Source organism: Schistocerca piceifrons, chromosome 2 (assembly GCF_021461385.2).
Source record: "Schistocerca piceifrons isolate TAMUIC-IGC-003096 chromosome 2, iqSchPice1.1, whole genome shotgun sequence".
Lineage (NCBI taxonomy): Eukaryota > Metazoa > Arthropoda > Insecta > Orthoptera > Acrididae > Schistocerca > Schistocerca piceifrons.
In genome coordinates, this window is record NC_060139.1 from 615,460,725 (window position 1) to 615,479,196 (window position 18,472).

Here is an 18,472-nt window from a genome sequence, read left to right on the forward strand (position 1 = left end):
TAATTCTGAGTACGGTAAAAATATTTTCTGTGCAGAGAAAATCACACGATTAACAGTAACGGCAAGCGATTCCGTGTTAGATACCGTATTTATCTCAGGTATTTGACATTTCCTTATCGAATGTGGCTACGTTTTCCATCCATCACTATCACAGTACAAATTTTCGGTAAGGATGAAACACCTTTAATGCTTTTCTCCTCCTCTTGTGGTCGGTTTTGGGATGGACAAAGAGCCGACAAAGGCTTGAAACAGCGTAGCATACGTGTGAGTTTGCATCTCATTTTTGTTGCGAAATTAATTAATAATCAACTCCCAGGCTCGCTCAAAACTAGGGACGGTCCCTTTCTCTGCGAATTAGATACCTATATATTTAGATGGAGGTCCTATGCTTTTATTCGAAAGTCATACCATGAACCAGTTTAGTATTTTTCGCAGACTCAAAATATTATCACAGGTGAAAGTGATGATAAGTGACAAAAAGAAATGTAAGAAATGGTCATCGGTTGAACCGTGAACCATTAGTTTTTTTTCGTGTGACACACGCTTAATTGCCAAACCTTAATACTGTCCGAAACGGGAATCTGATTTAATCTTTGATTCCTCGTAATTTCTCTCAAAGAAAAATCACAGTGATCTACAAATTGTAAATAAATGAAAGGCCAGCTTCCCTTTTCACTTTACGTTCAAATGGCACTTTAAACGACGTAAGCTCAAGCTTTAAGTACTTTCGATAGGGAGGGACAATCCATTTGCAGGAGGGTCATTATTGTTCCACTTTACGCGAAATCAGTATTCAGAGTAACGGTTGTCACAAAACAGCGGCGATCCGCAACTGCCGTTCGAGAGCCGGGCCACGTGCATCGACGCGCATTCGGAGGCTCCAGACGGCTGCAGGTCACGGTGCTGGTGTCGGGTGTGGGCGACAGGACGAGCACGACACCTCTTCCGCCCTCTGCTCACGGCTCACAGCCAAGAGGCCGCGAGCTCGGCCGAGTCTGCGCCGGGCTAGCCCCTGCCGCCGCCCGGTCAGAAGATGACGGTGAGGGGCCGCCGGAACTCTGCGCCGCCCCCGGCCACGGAGCCCGCGCCGCCTCCCGCGCTGCCCCCGGCCCCCGCGGAGCCGCCTCCGGAGGCCGCCGCGGCCGCGGCCGCCGCAGCCGCCGCCGCCGCCTGGTGGTAGTGGCCGCTGTACTGCGCCATGGGCAGCAGGCCGGGCATGCCGCCCCCGCCGTGGTGGTAGTAGCCCAGACCCGGCGACGCCGCCGAGGAGCCCGAGGACGAGGAGGCGGGTGCTCCGCCCCCGTCTTGGCGGTCGACCGCCCCCGACAGCAGGCCGCCTGCAGCGCCCACCTTGCTCTCTGTCGGAGACTCGGTCGGCGTCCGCGGCGAGGGGTGGCTCTCGGGGGCCGTGCCGTACATTTTCGACACGTCGTACCTGCACAACGTTATTTATTTTAAACTTCTACCCATTATGCATGTGGGACACAGATACTGTTAAATTAACCACAAATTACAGCAAGCAGTCGCCTTTTGTTTTATTCTTCAATTTTTTTTCCTTGCCAGTTAAGAATCGCCTTGCAATTCATCGTTTGATGATACACGTTTGTCGCATATTTGTAGCTCTGTGGTTGTCGTGAAGAGTTATTAGTATCTGTTGGCTTGTTCTTGGTGCACACATTGATTTGTAAAACATAACGTATGTTTTTCAGTGACGTTGATTTTACACCAGATCACAAATTTAGCCACAGTTAGCAACATCCGGATGCTTTACAAAAGCGACACTTGTCCAACTATTATTACAAGTAAATTACTGTACATATTATGTTACTTCTTTATTCTGAAACTGTGACACCATCACATAACGAGCACATTTGTAAAAGTTGTCCAAGAATGAATAAAACAACAGCAAACCCTAGTACTAGTACTACTACTAATACTACTATACATTTCGATAAAGCGAACTGTAGTGCCAGCCATAGTGGAAACTAAGATACGTGATTAGGTACGGAAAACGTCCTATTTCGATGTGGCGCGCGTTGTTGTCTCGCAATGTAAGCATGACAAGTAACTGCGAAAGATGCCTTCACAGGCAGGCTGTCATCGTCATTAAATTAACTGACGATGAGAAAGAGAAAAAAGAAAGACAAGCAAAATGTTGAATCTGAATTAGTCGGTTCCTGACACAGGCAAATATCAGCTCCAAAAAAGAAGAAGAAAAGTGCCTACAATGAACGTCCCATTGGCTACATGGACAAATTTATGGCTAGGAAGCAATTTTTGAAGCATTACGAACAGTGCAAAGGAACAAAAACCTCGTATAAGCTTCACTTCTCTTATTCCTGGGAATTCGATGTCAAGGTTAGCAAGGAAATTCTTAGAAAAGTTGTTCTTTCTATGCGATTTGGTTTTAAAGGGTTCCGGAATAAAGAACTCATCACGTGAGGAAGAGATGGCATAGTTTCAAAATAGGGTCACTCTCTCCAAAAAAATACAGGAGGCAAAAGGATACCTGCAACGAGAAACCATGTTATTAATATGAGAGTTAAAGGTCTTTAGTAGAAGACTATCTGCGACGTTTTCAGTCTGTACAGAGAGCAGACGTAAAAGGGAAGCAACGAGAAAACTAGAAAGAATTTTAAAGTTGAGTAATAATAAATCGAAATGTAGATCTTTGCCACGACATTATACTTGTCTCAAAAACAGCATAAGACTGCGAAGATCAGTTCAGCGGAATCGACAGTGTATTCACAGAGAAAAAAATGTAATGGAGAGTAATCGAATTAAATTAGGCAGTTCTGAGGGAGTTATATTAGGAAATGAGACACTAAAAGTAGTAGATGAGTTTAGCTGTTTGAGCGGCAAAGAACTTACAATGGCAGAAGTAGAGCTGATATAAAACAGAGACTGTCAATCATCTTAAAGAGAGAAATTTGCTAAAACAGAATACAAATTCAAGTCTAAGAAACAGTTTTCTGAAAATATTTGTCTGTTGTGTACGAAAGTGAAACTTTGACGACAAGCACTTTAGATATGAAGTGAAGTAATTCAAATGTCGCGCTGTAGAAGAATCTGAAAATTAGATAAGTGGGTCGGATAACTATCGAAAACCACTGAATTGAATCGGGAATTAAAGAAATATATGCCACAACTTGACCAAATTAGAGGTTATGGTGCTGAGACACTTCCTGAGACATCAATGGATCGGCAATTTGGTCATAAGCAGCGCTTCTGAAATACGTCCCATACCATTACCCACGTTCCGTGATTTTTTCTCAGAGACTATCTTCCAGTTTTCACGACAGCTGACTGGGACTCACCGCTGATGCGCAGCTGCAGCGGCTGCTGCCGCCTCTGCGTCGTAGCGGCCGGTCTCGACGTACATCTTGGAAGACTCGAAGTAGGCCTTGGTGAGCGCCGACGTGTGGTCCAAATAGCCGCCGCCACGCTCCATATACGACTTTGGGTCCGCCGAATACATCGAGATGGGCGGCATGTACGCCGACCGGTATTTGTCCGCTTCCATCGAGTACTTCATCGCGTCCATCGAGCTCACCACCTGCACAAGCCGAATTACGGTCCTCCTGAGAAATGTTGTTACAGCCGTTGGAAAATACACTAGTCTCAAACCGAAATTAAAGACAACAATATGAGTAATTATTTATTTACTAGGTAACTGTCTTGCTTCCCCCACACTGCCGGAAGTTGCGAACGTCAGGAGTTAAATGTTGTACGAGGGTTATTCGGAAAGTAAGGAACTATCGGTCGCGAAATGGAAAATACAGTGAAAATCTGATGAAGCTTTGCACAGATGTGTTGGGCACTGTGTCTAGTACGCCCGTCGATCGCATCTTGTCGCTCTTTTCAGTTCTGAACTCATAGTGAGAACGTAAAGATGGCTAAAAATTAGCGTCTCCCGCCAATCATGAGGGTCTGGTGAAAGATTTCGCCTGAAGCTATGCAATCCACAAAACATAACTGTCGTGCTGTCCGTTCTACACGACAATTCTCGGCCAAACTCTGCAGGGGCAATGAAGATGCTCCTGCAGCGTTTTCGATGGGAAGTGTTTGATCACCCACAATACAGCCTGTAATTGGCTACCTCTGAGGTTCATCTCTGCTCAAATGAACCACTGGCTATGAAGACAATATTTTGACACAGACAACGAGCTGCAGTCCAGACTAGAAAATTGTCGAAAAGCATTGGCGGCTCTTCTATAACGAGGGAATTGAACGTTGGTACAACGCCACGACAGACGTATAACTCTGATCGGCGACTGTGTGGAGAAGTAGCTGGAAGGTGTATCTGACCGTTGCAAATAAAGCAGTTTTGATTTTCACTGTGGTTTCCATTTCACGACCTATCGTTCCTTACTTTCCGAATAGCCCTCGTATTATGGAGAATACGCTAAGGTGACAAAAGTTTCAAAATAGAAATATGCACAGATACAAATGGCGGCAGTGTCACGTACACATGTTAGAAAAGGTCATTACATTGATGGAGCTATGCCTGCACTCTGGTAATTCACGTGAAAAGGTGTCCGACTTGATCGCCGCACCACGGGAACGTGGAATGGTAGGTAGTTGAAGCAAGACACATTGGACATTCTATTTCGGAAACCATTGGAGAATTCCGTATTCCAAGATCCACAGTGTCAAGAGTGTGACGAGAGTATCAAATTTCAGGCATTACCTCTTACGATGGAAAACACAGTGGCCGATGGTCTTCACTTAACGAACGTTTGTGTAGAATTGTCACTACTACCAAACAAGCAACACTGCGTGAAATAACTTACGTCCAACGTGTCCGTTAGAATAGTGAGGCGAAATGTGGTGTTAATGGGCTGTGGCAGCAAACGGGTGACGCGAATGACTCTACTAACATCACATCGCCCTGAACGTCTCTCCTGGCTGGTGACAATATTGGTTGGACCCAAGACGACTGAAAAACCGTGGCCTGGTGAGCTGAGTCCCGATGTCAGCGGGAATAGCTGCGGTATGGTTCGAGTGTGGCACGGATCCCACGAATCCATGGACACAGGTTGTCCACAAGGCACAGGCGGTAGCTCCTTAATGGTATTGGCTATGTTTACATGGAACCGATCTTTGACTGGAAATCGTAATATTCTGCTACTTGGATAGCATGTTTAGCCATTTATGTACTTCAACTTCCCCAAACTACGATGGAACTTTATGGATAACAATGCACCATGTCACCAGGCCACAACTGTTCGCAATTCGTCTGAAAGACATTCTAGACAGTTCGAGCGAATGATTTGGCCACTCAGATCGCCCGACATGAAACCCATCGAACATTTGTGGACATAATCTAGAGGTTAGTTGCATCGGTAACACTTTCGCAATTATTAACGGCTATAGAAGCAGCATGTCTCAGTATTTCTTCAGGGAACTTCCAATAACTCGTGGAGTCCGTCCTACGTCGAGTTGCTGCTCTTCGCTGGGCAAAATGATGTCCGACACGATATTAAAGTTATCCTGTGACTTTTTTCACATCGTTGTAAATGTTATTCTCTCCCAAGTTTTTTCTCGAATCAGATTTGTTTTAGATTTTATTACTAACGATTTCAAGAAAGAAAAAAAAACCCGGCGCTGTCATCTTGACATACTTGAGTTCTGTGATCGATGTGATATAGTTTACAGTTACGTAATTAACTATTTCACACTCCAAAGATAAAATTGTGTAATACAACTTCCATATTTCTCCAGCCATCGTTACCGTTTAATTCTACGTTCATTCACAAGAGAGGCACAATCGCCTCCTATCTGCTGTCTATCTTTTTCTGTCTTTCGGAGTGAAAGCATCTCTTGTATTTGCTTGTAGTATATTGAAATAATAACTGAAATTTCTGATTTAGTCTATGTTTTATTTATCAAGTATAATACTACTACCGCTTACTAATGACATTTGGAGTTTTATTACGTTTTGTTTAATTACGTTGGAAGGAGATCAGTTTCATGACGTGTCGATTTGCGCACCATCCGCTCGTCATTATGTGCAGATTTGAACGACATTGAAAAAGTCGAAACTTGCAGTGTAATCTCGTTGTGGTTTCTGAAGGCAAATCTCGCGCGTTGTTTTTGAACACATTGCGGGTTCCACAAAACCCGTAGGCAGGGGCAACTGAATCACGCTGTATAGCCCTGTGAAACAGGATATCAAGCTTAACGTTAAAGATAACTGGTTATTTGAGTCTGCTCTTCATATGTTTAGTGACGGTCAAATACATTGAAAATAAAACTAGTGAATGGCACGGAAGTAACTAATATAGGAATGCGTATTCAAATACAGACATATATAAACAGCCAGAATATGACGCTCCGGTCGGAAACGACTATGTAAGACAACAAGCGTCTGGCGTAGTTGTTAGATCGGTTACTGCTGCTACAATGGCAGGTTATCAAGATCTGGGTGAGTTTGAACGTGGTGTTACAATCGGTGCACGAACGATGGGACGCAGCATCTCCGACATATCAAACAGTTGGGGATTTTCACGTACGACTATTTCACAAGTGCACCGTGAATATACCAAATCTCCAACATCGCTGCGGCTGGAAAAAGATCCTACACGAACGGGGCCGACGACGACTGAAAAGAACCGTTCAACGTGACAGAAGTTCAACCCTCCCTCAAATTGCTGGGGATTTCAGTACTGGACTATCAGCAAGGGTGCGAAATATTCAACGAAACATCATCGATATGGTCTTTCGGAGCCGAAGGGCCAGTCGTGTACCCTTGATAACTGCACACAAAGCTTTACGCCTCGCCTGGGTCCGTCAACACCGGCACTGGACTGTTGATGACTGTAAACATGTTGCCTGGTCGCACGTGTCTCGTTTCAAACTGTATCTAGCGTATGGACGTGTAAGTTGTATGGAGACAACCTCATGAATACATGGGCACTGCATGTCAGCAGGGGACTGTTCAAGCTGGTGGAGGCTCTGTAATGATGCGAGGCGTGTACAGTTGGAGTGATACGGGACTCCTGGTGCGTCTAGATACGACTCAGACAGGTGACACGTAAGCATCTTCTCTGATAACATGCACCCATTCATGTCCATTGTGCGTTCCGACGGACTTGGACAATTCCAGCAGGACAATGCGACATCCGACACATACAGAATTGCTACACAGTGGCTTCAATAATACTCTTCTGACTTTAAACACCTCCGCTGGCCACAAAACTCCCCAGACATCAATATTATTGAGCATATCTGGGATGCCTTGCAACATGCTTTTCAGTAGAGATCTCCACCCCTTCGTACTCCTATTGATTTATAGACAGTCCTGCAGGATTCATGGTGTCAGTTCTCTCCAGCACTACTTCAGACATTAGTCGAGTTCATGCCACATCTTGTCGCGGCACTTCTGCGTGTTCACGGGGCCGCTACACGATATTAGGCAGGTGTACGAGTTTCTTCGGCTCTTCAATGTATCTTCATGCAGTTGAACGTAAGGTGACACACATGGCCGTCACCCCATATACAAGATGGCGAGTATAAGGGAAGGCTAGGGTGAGAGGTGCGGCGAGTGTGAGGAGGGTGGTTCACAGTACCTGTGCAGGCGCCGAGAGCCCGGAGATGGCGGACTGCTGCGCGGCGGCAGCGGCGGCGGCGGCGGCCATGGAGGCGGCGCTGAGCGACCCGTAGGCGGCCGCCGGCGAGTAGTAGGAGCCCACCTGGCCCATCTGGCTCGCCGCCATGCCTGCGAACGGAAAACGGGGACGTAGCGCGCCACACTAACTTCACAGACCTACATCTACATGACTGCTTTGTAACTTATACGTAAATGTTTGACAGAGGCTTCATACCGCCACTTTTAGACTACTCTCGAATGACACATGGGATAAAGGAAAACCTAAATATTTCCCCGTGATTTCATTTGTTTCATTACGTTGGTCATTCCTTAGTAGGTACTTGGGAGTCAACAGCATTTCTTAGTGAAGTTAATATTTTTTGGGTTGCTACGCCGCGTCATATGTCTTCAAAAAATCGACGTTTCGACCCCTCTTCTGGGATATTCTTCAGGATCTTGTGATGTCCACTGTAAATTTGGCACTGTCAGAGACCATTGTCACCTTCTCTTATAAAGGAGCACCTGTGCAAGAGGAGTGGGATTACTGGGTAAAAAATCTTCAGGAACCATTGATGGGCCATCGTCCTTGGATAGTAACAGAAGTTTTCCTGCTCTAAACCCGAAGGAGCGGATTACCGGCTTAGACTACGTCAATGGTTAGAATGGGACTTTTCCCACACTTAATTTGGAGAAGAGTTATTGGTTAAAATTCCTCCTGCTGCTATTGGTGGGCCCGCATCATTAGCTAGAAGTGAAACGCCCAGATTTATTATTTTATTTGATTTATTTATTTGCTGCCATTTACAAATGATCTGCCACCTTGCTACTAAGACAGGTCGTACTTTCACAATACGAAATTTTACATGTACAGAACATGACACTTATTTGTTATTTCCTATTTTAAAAAGGATTAATAATATTGCAGCTTTAAATATTCATAAACGTAAAAGTAATTAAGAAACGAAAATCTTAAAATTAGCGGTTTATGAATGGAATATAGGAATTTATGAAGACAGAGAAGAAGTTATGACGTATTATAACTTTCAAACGTATTATGAATTTGGAAAAATTTTTCTAAGATAAACAAGATTCTTATGTTTAAGATGGGTAGATAAAGGATGCAAAAAAATCATGAAATAAACAAAATTTTGGAAAATAGAATTATAAACCATAACCATATTTTGGAAGAATAAAAAGAGAAGTTAGGAAAGATATCAGTGGAAGAATGTCCCTTCACCAAGTGTGTATGACGGTGAGTGTCTTGGAATTGTCTATCAAGCCACCGAACGCCAATCACAGTTCAGATCAGTGTCATCACCTGATTCTATGCCGGAATCATTATTGTTTTCCAACCTGTGGCTATTTCGTCAGTGAGTGTGTTTAACACGGTCCAGTGGTCTTCGTCTCTGAGCATTGCGTGTATGGTGTCTTGGATATTGTTGAGGTTTAAGTGTCTTGTGTGTCTGAGGTTGGTATATCGTCCGCAGAAAAAGACGGTGTGTTCTCGAGAACCTTCTTCCCCACATGTGCATCTCAGACTTACGCGGTTTAAGTACGTGGGATAAGGGCCATCCATGTCCTGTTAAGAAGTGGACCATACCGTGGCTGGGATCGATATGTTTCATTTTTAGTCTCTCCCTTGCATCGGGAAAGAACTGGTGTAGCATGCGACCCTTATCACTTGCATCCCACTCACCTTACCAGGTATCCATCATCCAATTTTTTAGTTGGCGTTTCTTATCAATTGGTACTCCAGTGGTCTTTCAAACCTGGTCGTACCTCCCCACCTTAAATCAGTACATATCAGCTTTACATCTCATGGAAGTGCAGAGCGTGAAAGGGGAAATTTTTATGCAAAATACAGGGTGATTCAAAAAGAATACCACAACTTTAAAAATGTGTATTTAATGAAAGAAACATAATATAACCTTCTGTTATACATCATTACAAAGAGTATTTAAAAGGGTTTTTTTTCACTCAAAAACAAGTTCAGAGATGTTCAATATGGCCCCCTCCAGACACACGAGCAATATCAACCCGATACTCCAACTCGTTCCACACTCTCTGTAGCATATCAGGCGTAACAGTTTGGATAGCTGCTGTTATTTCTCGTTTCAAATCATCAATGGTGGCTGGGAGAGGTGGCCGAAACACCATATCCTTAACATACCCCCATAAGAAAAAATCGCAGGGGGTAAGATCAGGGCTTCTTGGAGGCCAGTGATGAAGTGCTCTGTCACGGGCTGCCTGGCGGCCGATCCATCGCCTCGGGTAGTTGACGTTCAGGTTTCATAACTAACCTTTTTCGTAGGACTCTCCATACAGTTGATTGTGGAATTTGCAGCTCTCTGCTAGCTCTGCGAGTCGATTTTCCTGGGCTGCGAACAAATGCTTGCTGGATGCGTGCTACGCTGGATGCGTTCTCGGCCATCCAGAACTTTTCCCTTTGCACAAACACCCATTCTCTGTAAACTGTTTATACCAACGTTTAATACACCACCTATCAGGAGGTTTAACACCATACTTCGTTCGAAATGCACGCTGAACAACTGTCGTCGATTCACTTCTGCCGTACTCAATAACACAAAAAGCTTTCTGTTGAGCGGTCGCCATCTTAGCATCAACTGACGCTGGCGCCTAGTCAACAGCGCCTCAAGCGAACAAATGTACAACTAAATGAAACTTTATAGCTCCCTTAATTCGTCGACAGATAGTGCTTAGCTCTGCCTTTTGTCGTTGCAGAGTTTTAAATTCCTAAAGTTGTGGTATTCTTTTTGAATCACCCTGTATTACTGTCCGCAGAGGTGGCTTCCATGGCGTTGTTTGAATTGCTCGCACGCCGCGGCCGCGTATTCACTTCTTTGATGGCAGGGAGCCAAGGTGCCGGAAGCCTTTAGCCGTCCTTTCTACGGAAGTTACACGCGTTCTTAGAAATTTCAATTGCTTCTCGGACTTTTCTCATACAAAGGTATGTTTTCTTAGTCAGCACCGTACATTATTGAAATCGATGTGAAGGCCACAGTTCTCGTGCTGTTCCACTACAGCAGATTTCAAACTTTGTTCCCGCTTCATCTGTATACACTTTGACGCACTCACACATCGTTTTGTAGACGCCCGCATTGCGGAGGCGAACAGATGCTCCCATTTTCCGTCGGAGGTAAAAATTTGTGATTGAAATTTCGTGAAAAGACCTCGCCGCAACGGAAGAGGCCTTTGTTTTAATGAATTCCTCCCCTTACCCCAGCTTGATTATATCCATCACATTTTCTCCCCAGTTTCGACATCCTACCCCACTGATATCTCCTGAGGAACCCCATACTATGTAGTAATACTACAGAAGACGAAGGAGGCTGCTGGAGTTTTTGCATCTTCTAAGTTTTCTGACAATATGTGGCAATGTAACGTGATGATATCTGAGAAAACCTCTGATATCACCTTCCATTTCATAAGATGAAAAACAATTAAACTTTGTTTATCCAAACTAATGTGTTAATGAATCCTGAACTCAAACCCCAGAGTATGCAGCGGTTTGATTAGAGGAAAACACCACTCAGAATACGAAATTATGTAAAGAGTATTGCATTCATCGTTACCGAAAACGACGTAAGGACGCTATCAATTCAAGTCAGCAGATTTACCTGTAGCTAGTGACGCCAAGCAGGGCACCAGATGGCAGTTGGATAAAAGAAAAAGATTGGAATGGACGTCGTGAGTGAACTGTGGTGAGTGAACTCAAATCATGTGGAGGGACACGGAGATAATTAACCGTTCTGAGACAGAATAATGAGGGCGGAATATATGGTTGAATACTGCATATAAAACTACTCTAACAATTTGCAACACAGGGAAAACATATGGTTGAATAGATTACCCTCAAAAAGAGTACAGTAACATTAGTGTCGTAATATAACAGCGAAAAATAATAAGTGATAAGGCAAAATGAATGAGTGTGTTTCCCTCTTCCTTCCGTAGGTCACTTACCTACAAATTTCCCTGAACTCGCAGATACTGCGATAAACAGTTATAAAGAAAAGGCACATTATTCTTGGCTCAGCCAGTCTGGAGAAAGCAGTGAGAAAATTTTCATTGTTCAAATTTAAGTCGCTCGTAATTATAATCCATACGTGCATATTTAATGGAAGTAAGAGAGTTTATATTTCTGTGGTTTAAAGTGTAACCGATATTTAACAATTTTTTTTAGGGCCCAAATGGACCTTGCAAGTTTAATTGTTCAGAGTCAATTTACACCTCTCGCGCCTTGCAGATATCTTGTCTGAATCGTTTTGCATTTCATTCTCACATTGCATCGACTTTAGCAGACGGTAAATGACAGTATCGTCTAGAGCATCAGAAGGCCTTTTGCGAATTCCAGACATGAATTAAGTTTCACTTAATTCTAGAGGTTGTAAATTTCTTTTATTATCACGACCGGTTTCGTGCTCTCATAAGCCCATCCTCAGGTGTCGCAACTGTGCTGTTTCCCCGAGCGCCGCGGTGGAGGTGTCCCAGGCAGGAGCGGTTTGCTACCAGTGAGCGCAAAACAGTCTTCGTCTGCGATCCGGGCAAAAGTATCCCCTGGTAGAAATGTACCGATCCGTCGCACTCCGTGAAACAAAGTAGTAATGGCGTTGTGTATGCCAAATCAAATCCCCTCTACCACCCCGTTTGATGGCGGGCGAGTTAATCACGTCTTATAAATATGATGATGCTTTTCTCGTGACGAAATTAGGCTCCAAATGTATATCGAGAAATCCTGTTTCAGAGTTTTAGCATGTTTTTATGATCAAAGAACACCAGTCGAAGTACAATTTCTTATTTTATTTAATGCGACGTGTTATCAAAAAAGCATGTAAAAAGAATTTAAACGTGTCGCGAAGTTTGCGAATTTATTCTGAAAAACAGTAAAGACAGCTCATTCATTGGCTATTTAGAAATCAATTCCGTCATCATGTACATTTTTACGATATAGATATTTTCTGTTCCGAAACCAAGCAGCAATAAAGCTGATGACACTGTCTTATTCGTGGTCGTCCTTTCCTTGTTCTACCTTTATGTCTGTAGTTACATGTTTTCCTTGTCATCCGGCTTTGATCCATACATAGTACGAGTTAATACCATTTCTTTATATACTTTCGGTTCTTTTCCACTATGTTTGCTGTATTAAATTCTTCACTTATTCAGATAAAATGAATCGGCTATACTCACATACGTGTAAGTACACAGACGCACGTTTCAGCAGAATCACGTAAACAAATTATTACAGTATTGGTGCAATGTTTAATCGTGTGTTGCATCAGAAAATTGATGGTAGTGCAAGTGCCAAAAACTAGGATCTTGGACAAATGTACATGCAGACGGCAGTTCTGGATGTAAGCAGGAAACAGGCAGAACAGCAATAAGTGAAAAAAATTACACTTCCACTGCTTATTAAAATAAAATGGCACTTTTAGTAGTTGTTTGTTCAACTACAAATAACTCCAAATTCTTTCACTGTGCAGATTTTTCCATCTTTTATATGTTGCATGGATATGTTTTGCGCAGCAGAGTTTAGCTTAAAGCAATGTGATTTACGAAATGGCTAGCCTATGTTCGATCATTTCTTATGCAAAATCATGAGTTAAGAACATAACAGTTCTTCAAAGATTTTGCGCAGATTGTTACTGCATCTTTTATGAGGGCATGAATAGGAGTATTGCTGTACTGAATTATACGAATCCTTCTCCCATACCCCCTTCCACTCGGCCCATTCACTTAGGCATGCACTATTGAAAATACGTGGCTAGTCCATAACATGCCGTAGATCGTACAGTCAACACTTGGTTATTTTTTTTTATTTACACGTCAAGTTCCGTAGGATCAAATTGAGGAGCAAATCTGTTGCTATTAGCACGTTTGAATTCTTGATCTATTTCCTTATACATTCAGTAAATATATCCTTGTGTTGCACAACTGGTCTCTATTAGTATGAAGTGCTGTCAGCAGGGGATCTCAAGTTGATTTCCTATTTCTAGATTTCCAGAAGGCTTACGAAACAGTTCGTCACAAGCGACTTTGAATTAAATTTTGTACCTAAAAAGTATCGCCCCAGTTGTGCGACGGGATTCGTGAATTCCTTTCTCATAAGTTACAGTTCGTAGTAACTGACAGGCAGTCGTCTAGTGATATCGAAGTGATATCTGGGCACCCTTCTTAGAATATTTGCAAATGTTATCCTTTATCTAATGTCATTAGAAGATCAAAATGAATTGAAACATGACTTATACAAGCTATCTGCAAGGTGTAAAAAGACCGCAGTTGATCCCAAACAATCGAAAGTGCTACATCCTCCACATAACTAATTTCGGTTACATGATAAATCATACAAATATAATGAATGTCGATTCTATTAAATACCTAGGGAGTACAATTACAAACAATGTAAATTGGGACAATCGCACAGAACATGTTGAGGGGAAGGTGAACTGAAGACTGTGTCTCATTGTCGGAGCACTAAGCAGAAGTAACAAATCTACTAGACTCTCGACATTACGTGTCACCAACCTTCTCTGTAGCGCTGCTGGCCAGCATGTGATCCTTATCGCATCAGCCTGGTAGATTGATGGAGAACAACGCAAAATTTCCAAGAAGGGCAGCTGGTTTTGGATTATCGCGAAATAGGGGTATGGTGTGTAGAATGTGTGCGAAATAAGGGAGACGGTGTGTACAATGTACGAGACTGGCGATGTACCATCAGAATTTCGGAAAAACATCATCCACCCCATAATTAAACAAGACTGAAGAAAAATCAAGACACGTTCATAGAAATTTCATTCTGGAAACATCCTCCATTCTGTGGCTAAGCCATGTCTCCGTAATATCCTTTCTTTCAGAAGTGCTAGTTCTGTAACGTTCGCAGAAGAGATTCTGTGAAGTCTGGAAGGTAGGAGACGAGGTATTGGACGAATGAAAGCTGTGAGGACGGGTAGTGATCCGTTCTTGGGTAGCTCAGATGGTAGAGCACTTGTTCATGAAAAGCAAAGGTCTAGAGTTCGAGTCTCCGTTCGGCGCACAGTTTTAATCTGCCAGGAAGTTTCATATGAGCGTATACTATGCTGTAGAGTGAGATTTCATTCTACAATACTGAATACTGCCAGAAGTGTTACTCCATAGCTAATACAATGAGTGTGCTCGACGTACAGTAATGTTTCTCCGTGCTTTGGAAATTCGCACCTTTTTTACTGTTGTGAAAATATTCGCACCCAATATTTGAACCCTGGGACCGTAAGTTGCCGTCTATCTGTTACATAGCATAAGGTGATAGTTTTACTCATCACACGTCTGGTGCGTGATGATTGCTGACTAGTGTCATTTTTTACACATGAACATTTTCAGTTTCTGTCCGCTATTTATACTAACGTGCCAACGCGTTGTGACGATTTGCGTGATGAGGAACTGCAGTTAAGCTCCGGAACAAACAGTCCGCATAAGGCTACGTTCTCCATGATGTACACTGAATTCGATTAACTCCAATAATTTTTCCGAGATACATTTTTACTGCGTAACCTTTACGGCAGAAAATAAATTGATTTTGCAAGTTAACCACCGTTCCATGTAATAGCTCTCATTTTTTTTCTGTACGGCTACCGACGCAAAATCTACTACACAAAAATAACATGAGCAAGTGCTACTGCAGTGAAATTCACAGCCATTCACTTTTCTACATAAATGTCTGCATTTACTATCATAGCATCCAGCTGGGAAAATCAGTTTGTGAATTCTCCTGAGTGATTTTTGTGAGTAACACTGGAAGATCGTTCAACTACGAGTACGTCAAACTGGAGTCTTTCCGAAGATTCGAATTAGCAGTTCCGCTTTACCGAAATTTCCTTTTTCTTTTTAATGTTGTTATCGCCCCAGTTGGATTTTGTTAATATGCTTGTTTTCGTATTATGAAGCAAAAACTTCCCAGAAAAATTGTTTCACACATTAAGAAATGAGCTAGACCTCACCGTAATACGCCTCACTTGCTTCGGAATCATTTTTAATGCGTTACTTTTCCTATGGTGATCTTAACGAAGTTGTTTTTTCTCTTTTAATTTGTCTGTTACCAGTAGTTGCGGTAAAAAGGCTGCTAATGGAAGCATGACATTTGTGTGGGCATTTGTAACTCTATTTACTAAATATCATATTGCCTGCCTTTTAGCTTTAAAACAGTTCTGCGCTAAATATGAAGGGTAGCTGGTCAGAAAAGCGCAGCATGCAAGTAAGCAGAAAGAACAGTAGTGGCACTGAAATAGTGCGAAGTAATCAAGACAACAATACGATTATCAATTATTTCAGTAATAATCACGATCTTATGTGGCTCAATAGCCTGGTGCAAGTCTTTAAATTGGACGCTACTTAAGCCACTTAAGAGTCCCTAACCTACCCCACTAATCCGACCGCCCAGGGTGGCTGAGCGATTCTAGGCGCTTCGGTCTGGAACCGCGCGACCGCTACGGTCGCAGGTTCGAATCCTGCCTCGGGCATGGATGTGTGTGATGTCCTTAGGTTAGTTAGGGTTTAAGTAGTTCTAAGTTCTAGGGGACTGACGACCTCAGAAGTCAAGTCCCACAGTGCTCAGAGCCATTTGAACCTTTTTTGAACTAATCCGACTGGGGAAAGGGGTCCTATAGTTTAATTTAGAATCCAAACCACGTGTTGTTTCTGACGAATCTTCAAATAATTGAAAAGTGGGCGCTAGGTTAAAGCCAGACAAATTTTTCGCCACCAGGATTCGATCATACAACCATTCTGTTTACAGGCCTGACTATTTCAATCATAACTAGCGTGGTCTCTTCAATTCGGGCCTTGAAATATGCTTTTAGAAGCATTATTCATCTAGTGCCATCTGGTGTGTTTTCTGACAGGTAACTACAGCCTACAGACTTCCCGTCGGTTTGATGGTCTTCGTCTGTCGTTTTTACTGCATTGCACGCACTATTTAGGTTCACTTCTAATATTTTCTTCTGCCAAAGCGGTGAGGCCGCTGCCATTTTAGTATTTGCCCTCTGTATGATGTATGTAACACAACGTGCTTCACTTTTTCTCTTCTCATCATTATGTACGAAGCCCTGCATTGATTCTCCTATAGGTCTTCACATTTTGATACGTTTTCCTTTAGTGAATAATTAAATATCAAGCCCTCGGAGCCGCCACGAATCAGCTTCCTCGAGCCTGTCATGCAGGGCAGCCTATATTCTAGTGTCTGGGAAAAGCACCTATTTGCCCGTTGCTCCACACTCTGTTTGAGCGAGGAGGTTACAAAAGCAAACAGTGCTGATACTCGATAAGCCTGCTCTTTCTGCGTCAAATTTGTTCCAAGTCTTTCCAGCTGTTTGGGAAGAGATCCTGGACATACAAACATACAGTTATACACTCTGCTTTATATATGTAGATATTGGGTCTAAAGACTGATGAATTTCAACCTGAAATTTGTCATCATAGTTTAATGTAAAATGATCTGTTTTATAGCTCTGAATACAAATAAACTAAGTTGTACACGTTGACAGTGTCCAACGACTTCCAAAGACATAAGTGAGCGTTACCTGCATGACTTTCTAGGATGTGGTTGCAGTCATGGAAAAGTTTATGATGACTTGAACAAACTGAAATTCAGCCTAACAAAAAAAAGGCATAAGTGTTTCGAAGGCTCTGCAGTTACCAGTTAAACTTAAAACAGCAACGGACATCATATTATAAAAATAAAAACCTCCAACGAATTTTTGAGACATGCAAGATAACATTGGAGATTAGCTACCTGTCGGTAATCGTTTAAAACCATTAACAAAAACTGCAGTCGGAAATAGTCGCTAGTATAGCGCTAGTACATCGCTAGAAGTCTTAAGAGAAAAACTGCTTTTTTAATACTCGACTTTTCCTACGAGTGCTTGTTTATATGTATATTAATTTCTTTTAAAAAACAGTCGACGTAAATAAAACTTTGAATGATCGAGTCAGAGCGAGACTAATCGTACACAGACACACGAAGAGAAAGTGAGACGAAGAAACAGGTCACTGAACTGGTCTGAAATTTAAAGTGTTTCACTTAAGACATTTTCCAGAGCCTGTTCTTGCGATCTATGGAGGTAGGAAAAGATGACGGAGCCGGTGACCTACACGCACCTAAGACAAACGCTTTATGAAGATCAGGACTGCTCGCATGAAGTGCGTGGCTGAGGCACTTTGTCCATAAAATCTGCGTGAAGAAAGCGCGCACGACTCGTGCGTGAGCCGACTGTCGCGGGCCCGCTGAGAAATTCCCTCGCCGGCTCTTTATCACGCCGGCAATCAACATAAATTTTTAAAATACAGCATCTATCTTTGTTGGGACTAATTCATGCGACATCAGCCTGATAAATGGATGCGCCAATAAATTACGCCGCGACCAGAATATTCCGCCAGCGGCCGGACGGGAAGCGAAGCGGCGTGCCCGCGCGGCCGCGGCGCAGCTCCTTACAAAACCCGGGGGCGGTGCGGCGCTCGCCTTGTCTCCGCCTAATGGATTGCGCCCTCTCGTGTGCCTGCTGCTGCTGCTGCTGCCACATGACCTCCCAGCTCGCGTTTGTTCGTGATTGCCAGCGAAATTTGCTCTCCTCTGTGCTTATATTTCACCTTGATTCTATCTGAAACACGAGATTCATGTTTCGGAAAATCGACGTATTCTCGACCATGAAGGACTCGCAATAAACGTAAAAAAAGGGGGTAAAGTGTATGGCGCTGACTAATGGCCTTCTGCAAAATAGAATGGATGAAAATATGATGTCCATCAACTTATCGCAAGGCACAATCGTTAGTTTCACATAATAAAGTACAATATTTGTGCATGAAGCATAATGTTCCTGATTGTACGATGGCGTATCT

At 43.0% G+C, this 18,472-nt stretch overlaps 1 protein-coding gene across 1 annotated transcript in view; it reads right to left on the bottom strand.

The window, feature by feature from the left end:
• Nucleotides 1-1,026: 1,026 nt before the first annotated feature.
• The window catches only part of LOC124775665 (transcription factor Sox-21-B), a 157,817-nt gene continuing 140,371 nt past the window's right edge, over nucleotides 1,027-18,472 (bottom strand). Inside the window, exons 3-5 of the mRNA XM_047250493.1 lie at nucleotides 7,572-7,720; nucleotides 3,318-3,556; nucleotides 1,027-1,435 (exon numbers count right to left, since the gene is read on the bottom strand). Coding sequence (XP_047106449.1) covers nucleotides 1,027-1,435; nucleotides 3,318-3,556; nucleotides 7,572-7,720 — 797 coding nt within the window. The remainder of the gene's footprint in view (nucleotides 1,436-3,317; nucleotides 3,557-7,571; nucleotides 7,721-18,472) is intronic.